General features: G+C 37.4%; 1 protein-coding gene across 1 annotated transcript in view; it reads right to left on the minus strand.

Annotated features, from left to right (window-relative positions):
* Positions 1–12,509, minus strand: part of CSMD3 (CUB and Sushi multiple domains 3) — a 600,957-nt gene that overhangs the window by 305,963 nt on the left and 282,485 nt on the right. The window contains exon 11 of the mRNA XM_014965576.1: positions 9,998–10,119. Within this exon, the coding sequence (XP_014821062.1) occupies positions 9,998–10,119 (122 nt within the window). The remainder of the gene's footprint in view (positions 1–9,997; positions 10,120–12,509) is intronic.

Genomic DNA, 12,509 nt, shown 5'->3' on the forward strand with positions numbered 1-12,509 from the left:
AACCGCACCAGGTCAGCCAGCATGTGCTTGAGTGTTATGGTGAAATCTTAACCTCAGTGAGTGGAGAAGGAATGCTTTCAATAATGAACTCAGATACTGGGTTTAGTAGACGAGCAGATACTGGTTTCCTCATCTCCAGAGATCTTTTCCCCCTGCATGTAATCACATACACAAGATTGTACTGTCAATTTGCAGCTCCCTTCCTCCATCTAATACCGATTTCTGGTACTAGGAAAGGATAAAGATAAATATTGATTTTCAAGAGGGTGGCTTACCTCTTTCATACAGCCTACTGTTGTCCTCTCCCACATCTTTCATCATATAATCTGACACCTGCCAGAAAATAGACCTGTCTACTCCCATGTGTCAGACAGGGCATCAACACAGACAGAGACTCCTAAGAGAATAAAAAAAAAAAAAAAAAAAAAAAACAACTGAGAAAACAGTTTTGAAATATCTCTAAATATCAACATGCAACAAAAAGTTGTATACCAGAGATCAAAATGCTAATAAATTTAAGTTTACAGAAGTCAACAAAACAGGGACTTGCCATCCATAAATATCGAATTAAGCATAAAATCTTTAAATGTATATACATAAGTACTTTATAAATATAAATACTCTGCATAGAATCATAGAATGGTTTGGGTTGGAAGGGACCTTGCAGATCACCTAATCCAACCTTCCCTGCCATGGGCCCGGATGTCTTTCATTAGATCAGTTTTCAAATCCCCATCCAACCTGGTCTTGAACACTTCCAGGGAAGGGGCATCCACAACTTCTCTGGGCAACCACTGTCATCATAAAAACATTCTGCCTTTTATGCAATCCAAATCCACCCTCTTTCAGTTTAAAACTGTTACCCTTTCTTCTGTCACTACGGGCCCTGGTAAAAGGTCTTTCTCCATCTTTCTTATAATCCCCCTTCATATGATGAAAAGTCACAATAAGGTATCACTGGAGCCTTCTCTTCTCCAGGCTGAACAACCCCAACTCTCTCAGCCTTTTTTCATAGGAGAATGAAGCTTTCTGATCATTTTTGTGGCCCTCCTCTGGACACACTCTAACAGGTCCATTGACATCTGTGGGCTTCCTCACAAAAGCATATAAATGACTGATGATGTTTCAGACTAGTTCCAAAACATAATATAAATGCATTGCCCAACTTAGAAGCTGTGATCCATAAAATCATAGGTAGACGCCACTGAACCTGTAAGGCATTTAAACTCCCAAGATAGCTCTGGTTTTGACCTTTATATTCACAAGATGTACCAAGGCTATGAGGCAATCTATGAGAACGTATCTGGAATTCTTTTTCTCAGTAACATCATTTTTACAGTGGCAATGCACAGTACCTTCCCATTCATCTGATCAGAGAACTGTTGACATTCCATAATAAATCAATGTACTTAAGCAAGATTACTTCAATCATAGGAAGGGGCTGAGGAGTTCTAATTAACTTGCCCCTGCTTCTGATCTTCCATTTAGTAGTTAGCCAAAAAGGATATCCTTGTATGCAGCATAGGAGTCTGCCCTTTTTCATCCCACTGAGAGTAAGCAGTCTGTTCCAAAAGAAAACAGACATCACTAACTGATGTCAGCCTAACCTGATGATTAGCTACACATCCTGAAGGGGACAGAAAGACAGGAGTGATAATAGTGACTTAAGTCTCAGTGGATGTTCCTGCGTGCATCACCTTCAGTTTGCATTGTGAGTGTGTATTGGGTTTCCATGGCAAGGTTTCGGTAGCAGGGAACAACTACAGGGATGGTGTCTGTAAGAATTGATCCAGAGCTGCCCCCGTGTCGCCCAGTTCCAGGTGTCCCCAAGACAGAACCATTACAGACCAAAGCTGAGCAAATCAGTGATGCTGGTAATGCTTCTGTGATAAGGTGTATGTGCCCTGAAGGAAACTGTGACTCCCACAGTGGAGCAGGCTCCTAGCAGGACCTGTGACCCCGTGGGGCCCGATACTGGAGTAGGCCACTCCTGAAGGACTACATCCCATGGTAAGGACCCATGCTGGAGCAGTTCATGAAGAACTGCACCCTGTGGGAAGTACCCAATGCTGGTGCAGAGGAAGAGCATGGGCAGGAAGGAGTGGCAGGGACAAAGCAGTATGGACTAACTGCAGCCCCCATTCCCTGTCCTCCCTGCACTGCTTGTGGGGAGGAGGTAGAAAGGTTGGGAGCAAAGCTGAGCCGGGAAAGAAGGGAGGGGGGAGAAAAGTACTGGTTTAGATTTGCTTTTATTTCTCATTATCCTACTCAAGTTTGATTGGCAATAACTTCCCCAAGCTGAGTCTGTTTTGCAAATGACAGTCACTAGTGAGTGACTTCCCTGTCCTTATCTTGACCCATGAGATTTTCAATCATATTTTCTCCCCCTGTGCTGTTGAGGATGGGTAGTGATAGAGCAGCTGGGTGGGCACCTGGCAGCCAGCTGAGATTAACTCACCACGGAATGGAACCCTTAAAGGAGTCACTGCATAGAAAACAAATAACCAGCAGCTCAATTTCCCAGTCAAATATCAGAAAAAGGTCTATATTGAGCAGAACAATTCACTATAAAGATCACTCAGAAAAGCAACCAAGTGAACTCAACTGTGGAGAAAAGTGACAAGTCTCAGTGCCAAAAATTCATCAAACAAAAAAAGACTAAAACATATCAATTGCTCATAGTGCAAGCACTGGAAACTTCCTGTCAATGTCTCTGGGTCATATACATGTGTCTTTTTAAAAGTTCTAGCATGCGTGTATATATTAATTATAATACAAATAAGAAAACATGTTTGCATTCAAAGTGTATAGGAGACATAACAGACCAATTTTAGGAACTTACAGAAAGTCAAACAGAACTGAAACTCATATTCAGCCTTTAATTCTATCTAAAGTTTTATTCAAAGGTGGAGTTAGTACCTGAAATTCAGGTTATGGGTAGGATCTAAAAGTGCTGATGGCTGAAATAGAAGCAATTACTTCTGTTACAGTTACTGCAATAGGCACAATTTCTCACCCATTCCTATGGGCAGATCATATTTTCAGAGTGCAAAACAATGCTTTTATAGTCACAGAAACGGCAGAAAAATGTCTTTCCTGTGCTGACGATTCCAGAGCTGGACACAGTACTCCAGGTGGGGTCTCACCAGAGCAGAGTAGAGGGGCAGAATCACCTCCCTCAACCTGCTGGCCACACTTCCTTTGATGCAGCCCAGGATGCGGTTGGCTTTCTGGGCTGCCAGCGCTCATCGCCAGCTCAAGGCAAGCTTCTCAACCACCATCACGCCCAAGTCTTTCTCCTCAGGGCTGCTCTCAAGCCATTCTCCACCCAACCTTTATTTGTGCCTGGGATTGCCATGTCCCAAGTGCAGGACCCTGCAGTTGGCCTGGCTGAACTTCATGAGGTTCACATGGGCTACCTCTCAAGCCAGTCCAGGTCCCTCTGGATGACATCCCTTCCTTCCAGTCTGTCGACTGCGCCACACAGCTTGGTGTTGTCAGCAAACTTGCTGATGGTGCACTCTATCCCACTGTCCATGTCTCCAATAAAGATGCTGAACAGCACTGGTCCCAGTACTGATCCCTCAGGAACACTACTCATCACTGGCTTCCACTTGGACATTGAGCCGTTGACAGCAACCTTTTGAATGTAGCCACCTATCCAGCTCCTGATCCACTGCGTGGTCCATCCATCAAATCCACGTCTCTCCAGTTTAGAGACCAGGATGATATGTAGGACAGTGTCAAAATTACTGAAAGATACTACCAGACCTGCTAACTTCCTGTCTTAGAAACAGCTGAATTCCCTTTCATGCTCTTACTCTGTTGCGACAATCTCCCCACCCTGCACATATATTTTTTAAACCACAGCATATACGTCACTCAGACTTTTTTAACTGGATCAAAATGTTCATGAACAATATGGAAGAATACTGTAGCTATTACTGTAAAGAAATTAAATTTGTTCTGAACAGAAGTGAAATATTTTTACACTTTCTAGTTTTGTGGAGAATAAAAGTACATTATCTCTGATTGATAAATAGAGTACCAGCTTTTTTAATCCTGTTTTTCATCCATGCAGATTATGTTTAAAATGCATAATTAAGAGAGAGCTTAAATATGCTCCTATTTTCTAATCATTTCACTAACTATAACAGCCACAGTACCTCTTCACACTTTGCTTAGGAAAAGCCAAGTTTGAGACATTTGCTTGTAAAAAGAGATGCAGTGTAGTTTGTTCCAACAGGCCTGACCAAAACAGACTTCATGAAATGAGTGTTTGAGTTCATGCTAAAACACCCAGCCTGCTTGAGCTTTATGCTGTTAATGTGAATAAATATGTATGGCAACTCAGTTTAGGCTTGACAGTAAGCTTAGGAAATGTTCCACTCACAGTTTTGACATGGTTAACAAAATAACACAGCTGTGGTAAATTAAATGTAAACACTCAGCTTTTTGCTAAATTTGTTTTGCTTATTTTTGGCTTGGCCTAAAAAGCACAAAAACTCAGAAATGAAAAGATTAAATGTTTGCAGGAGGAAAACATCAACATCATGACATAAGTAGGGAGGAAGGGAAGAATGGAAGAATATAAAATAAAATAATTAAGTATCACTTAATATAGGATGATTAAATGAGAACCATATTTAATATCAATTTGGTAATGGTTGCAAGTTATTCCCTCAGTAAACTTATTTAGACTTGCAAAAAATATCATGTGAGGAGCTTCCCAGATATTTTGAACCATTTCAACAGTTTCTCAGAAAGTAAAGGACTTTCGCAGTTGGATACAGATGTCATAAATTTTCAGTAGGCTCTGCCATTACAACAAAATTCAGATAACAGATTTCCTAACAGATGTCTGACAATCACAAAAAAAAAACCCTAGCGAAAAATAATTTTAAAAAACCCCAAACCAAACCCCAACTATCTCCCAACTCTGGGACATAAATTGTTATCGATTTCAAAATTATCTCAAAATGCAATAAATAAAAAGATAAGAATGTGAACACTGGCAAACTTTTGAAACCTGTATTCTTAAGAATACATTTATGCAGGTTAGTAAGAATACTTTTATGCTTGAAATAAACGGAATGTAAAATTTACAATATGATGGTGACAAGAAAGCATATAATCATGTAAAAATTTTTTTTAACTTCGTGCCATGTAAAATTAACACAACCAGGACCTAGTTTTCTGATCCATCTAAATTTAACAATAAGCTTATATATTTAATTTCGTCTTTAAATTTTGGAAAACAGCTTGATTTTTTTTTTTTTATAGGAACCCTTTTGCTTATTTTTCTCCTTCTCAATGCATGGTGGTGAATGATATGTGGTGTGAATATGGCTGAGATCTGTCAGAAAGGCTGTCATTCTAGCATTGACGTTTTCCACAGTGTTTCTGTCACTGTAGATTAGAAAAAAAAAAAATCAGCAAGTATAATTCATAAGACTTGAACTCTGGTTAACTTTAGTCCTAATTCAGGTTTCACTGATATTTTAGCCTGTTGTTAAATTTAAACTGATCATTTTGTAGCCCATCCTTTCGAAGGGTAAAATCAAGAGTCACAATTGCAATTTTCTTATCCCACGTGCTATTTAGGCAAACAACGTGAAGCAGGTTTTAAGGTAGTACAGCAAATAGCATTTTTGCCATTACTAGTAAGATACCACAGGATCTGTACTGACCTAACAATAAGCATTTCAGCATTATTTCACTTTCTTTTGGCCTAACCTGGTTTTAGCATGCTTATGCTATGATAACAGTTATCTAGCAATTACTGCCTAACGGGTCTTGTTTAGTTCTGTGAAAATTATATACAGAAAAAAAAGAAAAACCTAACAAACCAAGGCATTCACTGTCCTAAAACAACAGCCCTTTATGTTAAGTAAAACTGAGGAAATTGTTCAACTTTCAAACTTTATGTTGTAACAAATGAAAAGGAAGCAGGTGAAGGTACAAAGAAAACAATTGTGTCTTGGTACAGTGCTGGAAACGATCTTCTTACTTCATTGGTGATGAGACCTATTTATTTTGTTAAGCTGAAGGATACAGCAAACTAATATTATTGTATACAATTCAGAATATTTGTATATTTTTAGGAATTAGCCAAGAATGAAAGAATTAAATTCACCATTCTTATATTGGCAAAATACCTAGAGTATTTGAAGTACCATAATTTAAGAACACCTATAATGAAGAATTGCTATATGATTTCACTCCATCTATCAAACAGGTAATTTGTAGATTTATAATCTACATAAATTTACAACATAAATTTATAATCTACAAATCTATGTATGTCTTTCATTTATTTTTTTTACGATATGCAGATAACAGCTTTCTTTCTCTCACTGTCTGGAATTTTCCCACGTGTATCATTCATTCTGTGCTTTAAAATTAACAATCAAGACTTTCTGGAAAAGGTCAAGGAACAGCTGCAGAGTTTGTATCGCTAGATACGGCAGATCGATATTTGAGTTATGGAAGCAATAAAACACAGAAAATGAGGTTTTATCATTCAGACAACACAATATAGGAAATCTTGTAATGTTTATAACACTATGAAAATGCTTTCATGATGATAATTGCTTAAGTTCAAGAAACTACATTTAATGTTTCAGAACATCAAATTGTATGTTTCTCAGCTTTAGCAAAAGATGCTAAATCAATCCACCCAGGGTTCACTCTGGTAAGGTGAGACATTGTAGGTATTTAGTGCAGAGAAGTTTAAAGATGCTATCTTTAAAAAAAAAAAAAAGCAAGCAAATAAAGTTATCATGGTTTATGTTGAAGCATCTTTCACAGAAAATGGTTTTCTTTGTTTTCTGTCTAGTTGATATTGATTGAATCAGTCTTCCAGTGTGAAAAAAGCTTTTTTCTATTGTTTATATAGATATGTATGTTTATAAAATCATTAGCTTCATCAACCTATGGATTTCCTACACAAATCTCTCAATAAAATAAGTCTTCTGCTCTGGGCTTATCCTTACCACTTCAGACAGAGGTTGCAAACTGCTATCTCCCTTTAAGAAGGCCTGTTAATCTACGGATAAACAAACTCTAGGTTACTAGTCCCATGAAGAATATGTCATAATAGGGCCTGAGAAAAAAAGACCGGTCTTGAGAAAGATGCAAGTAACCATAAAATTCAATCTACAAGCTGCTTACTGTGCATGCAGTTCATATCTGACACAGAATGAAGCGAATATGATACCACAAATATTCATAAACAATATTCCCAGCTCTTTATTGCTAAGAAATATTGCTCAGGCATCTGATCTGATATAGAAACAATGAAAGGAAAACAAGTTCTAAATTTTAAGAAGTAGAAAAAAATGGACTGCCTCTGGGAAGGGGAACGTAATTAAACCACAAAGATAAAAAGATTTTTTTAGTATATTAAAAATGTAAACAAAAAATTACAAGATGCAATTAAATAATGTCAGAATAAATTACCAGCAATTCATAGCATTCTCCAAAACCTAACTGATGAGTTTGTATAATATCCCATGAGATATTCAAGTATCATTTCCCTCACTAGATGTGAGAGATGTAATAAAGCAGAGTTCTAACTGAGAAATTCTTATTATCTTTTCTGTGCAGTTATTCCCAAGAATGTTTTCTATGGAACCAAGGGGTTAATAATATGAAGATCACAGTTCAGGCTAAAGCAAAGAACTTTAAATTCCACTGCACCTTTAGAGTACCATAGAGAGGCACAATTTTCTTGAAAGTTCTTTAAGGCAGATCCCTGGTACTATAGCTTTGCCATTTTTGACCAGCAAAGCTTTAGTTGATTCCAGAGTAGTCATGGACAAATCAGTGGCAAAAATCACTTGTTTGATGTATATAAAATTGGTGGAAACCACGTGAAGAAAAATCTAGAAGTAGAAACACTGTCCATGAATTTCCTCCATTATACATGACTGGAGAAGCCTCCCATGTGCAGTCAAACCTCACAGGGAATTTCAACCACTCCATAATCTCTTAGGAGGGCGATGAAGCAGGGTACGATTTCTCAAGGAGGTTTAGGTAGTGTATGATGATGACTTCCTAACACAGGTGATTGAGAGCTGACAAGGGGGCATGCTCTGCTTTACCTCATTATTACAAACAAGGAAGAGCTGATCAGGAATGGGAAGGTTGGGGCAGATTGGGCTGCAGTGATCATGGGCTGGCGGAGTTCAGGACCCTGAAATTAGGGAGACAAGGCAACAGGCAGGAACACAGCCCTGACACAACAGAATTTGTTCAGAGTTCTCTTTTGAAGAATACCACGCAGATGGTTCTGGCGAGGAGAACAGAGATGATGGTTGATTTTCAAGGATTTCTGCTTCCAAGCTCAATAACGATTTATCTCAATGAACAGAAAAACAATCAAAGGTACTGATAGCCTTCTACAACAAGACGACTGGCTTGGTGGATGCGTGGAGGGTACTGGATGCTGATCTAACACCTTAACCCTGCAGTCATCTGTGATTTACCAATAGCTACACACTGGTTTGTGAGCTTAAATCTTGGTTCTACCACTGGCAGAAATGCATAAAATCTTATTTGGCTTTTCTGTTGTGTAGACATGCCCTTGCCTCATTTAAGAAAGGAATCCATTTTATGCAAAATATAGCCAAAAAGGTCTAAATTCATTCTATACCACAGCTCAGTGGTGGTTTTCAAAGTATAAGAGCTGTATTTCATTTCCTCAAACAAGACAATATTAAATTCTATCCACTGCCACATTTGACAGAACTTTCAGAAATTCTAGATATGCACAGATTTCATCTTGCCCGCCAACAGTTTTTGATTAAAGAAATAAAAATAGGAAGCTTCTTAACTATTACTTTTGAACTTTGTGCAGGTCTCTGGGACAGAGACTGCATCATCTTTCAAGAACTCTTTACACATTTGATAATCTAGAAATTGGCTAAATCAGATTAGCAGTCCTCAGAACAATGATAAAACAAACAAACAACCCTCTCTCCCCCTCCATCTTCATTATTCTAATCACTTGATTAAATCTCTTTTTTTCTTCTTCAACACAGGAAGTTGTAAGATTAGAGAGAGAAATGCACAAATGTAGCTAAATGGTTTCTGAAATGTAATCAGGTTTTCACTCAATCCTCTCTCTTCCCACTTAATAAACTCAGGTGTAAAGGGGTAGGCCTTCTAGGCCTTGATGATCAATTACTGGAGTGCGATGCAGATGGCAATATAAGACAGAAATTAGGAGGTAGAACACACCCCTATAGCAGAAAACACAGGTGTTGATAGTCCTTTATAAAACATTCCTGAGCTGTACAGCTAATTTTTTCTTTTATTACATCTAAACAAGTCCATTACACTCATTTCAGATAAAATGATACACCTGGAAATAGAATATAGCCATTGCTGCCAGGTGCCTAGCTCTTGAATTTGAAGGCAACTGGTGTCATTACTTAACTTTATTGCTCTACTTTGACTCATCTGGCATTATCAGAACTCCCAGTACTTTTGGTTTAAAGTGTAGGTATAAAATGTATGGGATTTCAATACACTGGTATGACACAACTTTTGTCTAGTCCTTCATGAGGGGAAAGTGAATTACTGAGCTTCAGTGATTCTTCGCATAGTCTAAGGCTAAACATGATATGAACAGTTTTATACACAAAACAGCTCTAAAGTTTATAACATAATATTAGTGGACCCATGATATAGCTTCATACCATTGGGTAGTTGCTTCTGGGACTTCATTAAGAGAATCACATAAAAATACGATGACATCTACTTGTCAAACAAAGACCAAAAAAGTCTTAGGGGAAACAACAGGTCTTAACATCTGTCCATACTCATCCAATATCGGCTATTGCTTAGAAATGTCTGCAATGCACTAAGTAGAGCAGCTATACTCTAGAGGTAAATCATATTAGTGAAAATATCATGGTCTACAAACCGGTCTACAAACATTTTTGTGTTGGTTTTTTTCTTCTCTAAAGCAAAGCCAGAATTTTAAACTTACCTTATTAGTATTGATAGCAGTGATGACCCACACACATTGAGCATTGCTGTCATACTGGAATGGAAAATTGGGTGATGTGAAAGTGCCACCAGGTCCCTGAAGATTGGATCCACAAGTCTTGACTGCAAAAAGAAAGTTCACCTTTTAATTTACGTACAAAATACATGTAGCAGACTCATAAACTGAGCTCCAACTTATATTAATTAAGATGTGAAGGATCAAAATAACATTGACCAAAAATAGAACTAGCTCATACAAGATAATATTCATGTTTAGTTATTTTGACAAAGTAAAATAGACTTTCTCTTGTGTACAAGCTTATAATCTTAAAAAAACACAATGTATTTGGAGTAAAAGTAACTACAGTAGGAGAAACTGCTCTATTCATTTTTAATATAATACAACAAGTAGTTTATAACATTTCCTTTACTAATGTCTTGAAAGACAAAAACACAAGGATCGTTTTTATCACTGTAATTTTTTGTGCGTATGTATTGGCATATGGCATGTCAACACTTTTTCTGTTGTAACCCCTGTACAACCCATTGAACCAACAGCTGAAGCACTGAAATCGTTAAAGGAAACTTGTAAAACATAGACCTACATAAATTGGTGTTATCTATTTTTAAACACTACAAAGGGCATTCATTTACAGATCAAAGTCCATATGGTCATTTACAGTAGCATATCTTAAATAAAAACAAACCAATATAATTTACTGTAGGTTGCATGTCACATCACAAATAACACAAAGGACATAAATTGTGTCCTTTCTGTTTGAGGATGACATTCTTAAGGCACTAAATTCAGTTTTCTGAAGTCAGTAAAAGTTTTAGTATTGGTTCCTTGATATTCATATCTTTGCTGAATGCACTATTGGTTACCTCTTCCTGTATGAAGCTGGGGAACTGAGAGGCAACTTCAGCTAAACACGACCTTATCCTATTTCTCCAGTGATGATTATGACACTACAAATAAACCACAGAAGCTAAAGAATTATTGCTTCCTCTACTACGATACCTGAAATTACCATCCAGTTGTATTACACTTTAACAAAGCGTCCTTATTTGATCAGTAATGAACACAGGAAGAATCAGCTGCTGCTGGATGACTGCTCATTCCTCCCCCCCATTAACCTCTAGAAAGAGTGTCATTATTACCACCCAACCCGCACCACTTTAACCCCTCAAAGAAGCAATACTGTGGAGAAGTCTGTTCAGAGCTGCTCCAGAAGCCTGAAACAAAAACAGAGGATGGAGGTAACAGAAAGGCTCCTCAATTATGATCAGCAGCTGAAGCCACTGAGGTCACAAACGAGACTAATTCTCAATACAGCTTTTCATCTGTGTTTTTAACAAGAAACTGCCATGACTCTTGTAGCTCATATCTGTGTGTAGGAGAAAAGTCAGGAGGGGGAAACCACTGAGTGTTCTAGACACAATCTGCTGCTCCATATGAACATGTGAGTCCATCCTCTGGGGCAGAGTTGTGATGTAAAGCCTATCTCCTTTGGGTGTATACTGTGGTAGAGTTATCATCTGTTTGCTGCCTTTTTTCAGGGTAGCCTTATAGTGAAGGCCTCAAATGAAAGCCATGTCATTCTATAGTGGAATGGTCCTAATAAAATCTATGTCTGGCTGCTCATTTTGATTATTTGTACCCTTTGAAATATTCCTAATAGACATTTGCAGATAGACACTGTAGTATGAAATCCAGAAGAAAAAGAAATTCCCAAATTAAACCATGACGTGTGCTTTCTAACTGCCAAGAAAATATGAAAATCACAAAGTTAATGCAAGCCTACATTGTGAAATCCTGAATGATAATTATGCACATGGAAGTATGTCATATAAACTGTAAAGGTGAAAAAAATTTAGTGAAAACAATTGAATATGATCACATATAGAAGTTATTAGAGAGAAAATATTAAAGAAGGTAATTTTATTTTTGCACTTCCTAATACTGAAGGTAGTACAACTAACACTCAAAGTTTGTTTGTTGTATAAATATGCAAAAAATCTACCATACCAACAAAAAAACTGCAAAAGCATAAGAAGCAATGCATTATCCTGAGGACAAAGATAAACAAGGGATACCTTCAGTATGAGGAAGCTGATTAAAATAAGCTGATAAATATATGAAGTCTATTAAAAAAATACAATCACTGTCTGAGTGTGTGCAAAAGGCTCAGCTCTATGTGTAAAACAAGGAAGTTCAGCTTGTTAGAGTTCCATGGAAAATTTCCTAAATTAAAAGATAAAGTCAATGAGATAATCAGAATTTAATTGGATTTTCAGAAAGCTATTAGCAAGGCCACTCGGTCAGAAGAGTCTAAATAGGAAAAAGTGAAAAACAGTTAAGGAATTTGAAAAAGATAAAATAACGAACTTGCTTATGAACAGAATATTTTTTACTGAATTGATATAAAGGCATTTTATCACAGTTCTTATATCCAGAATATAAACCCACCAAGATATATGTGTATATATATGCATAGATGTAGAGAATGGAT

This window comes from Calidris pugnax, unplaced genomic scaffold, assembly GCF_001431845.1.
Source record: "Calidris pugnax isolate Ruff unplaced genomic scaffold, ASM143184v1 scaffold41, whole genome shotgun sequence".
NCBI classification, from domain to species: Eukaryota; Metazoa; Chordata; class Aves; order Charadriiformes; family Scolopacidae; genus Calidris; species Calidris pugnax.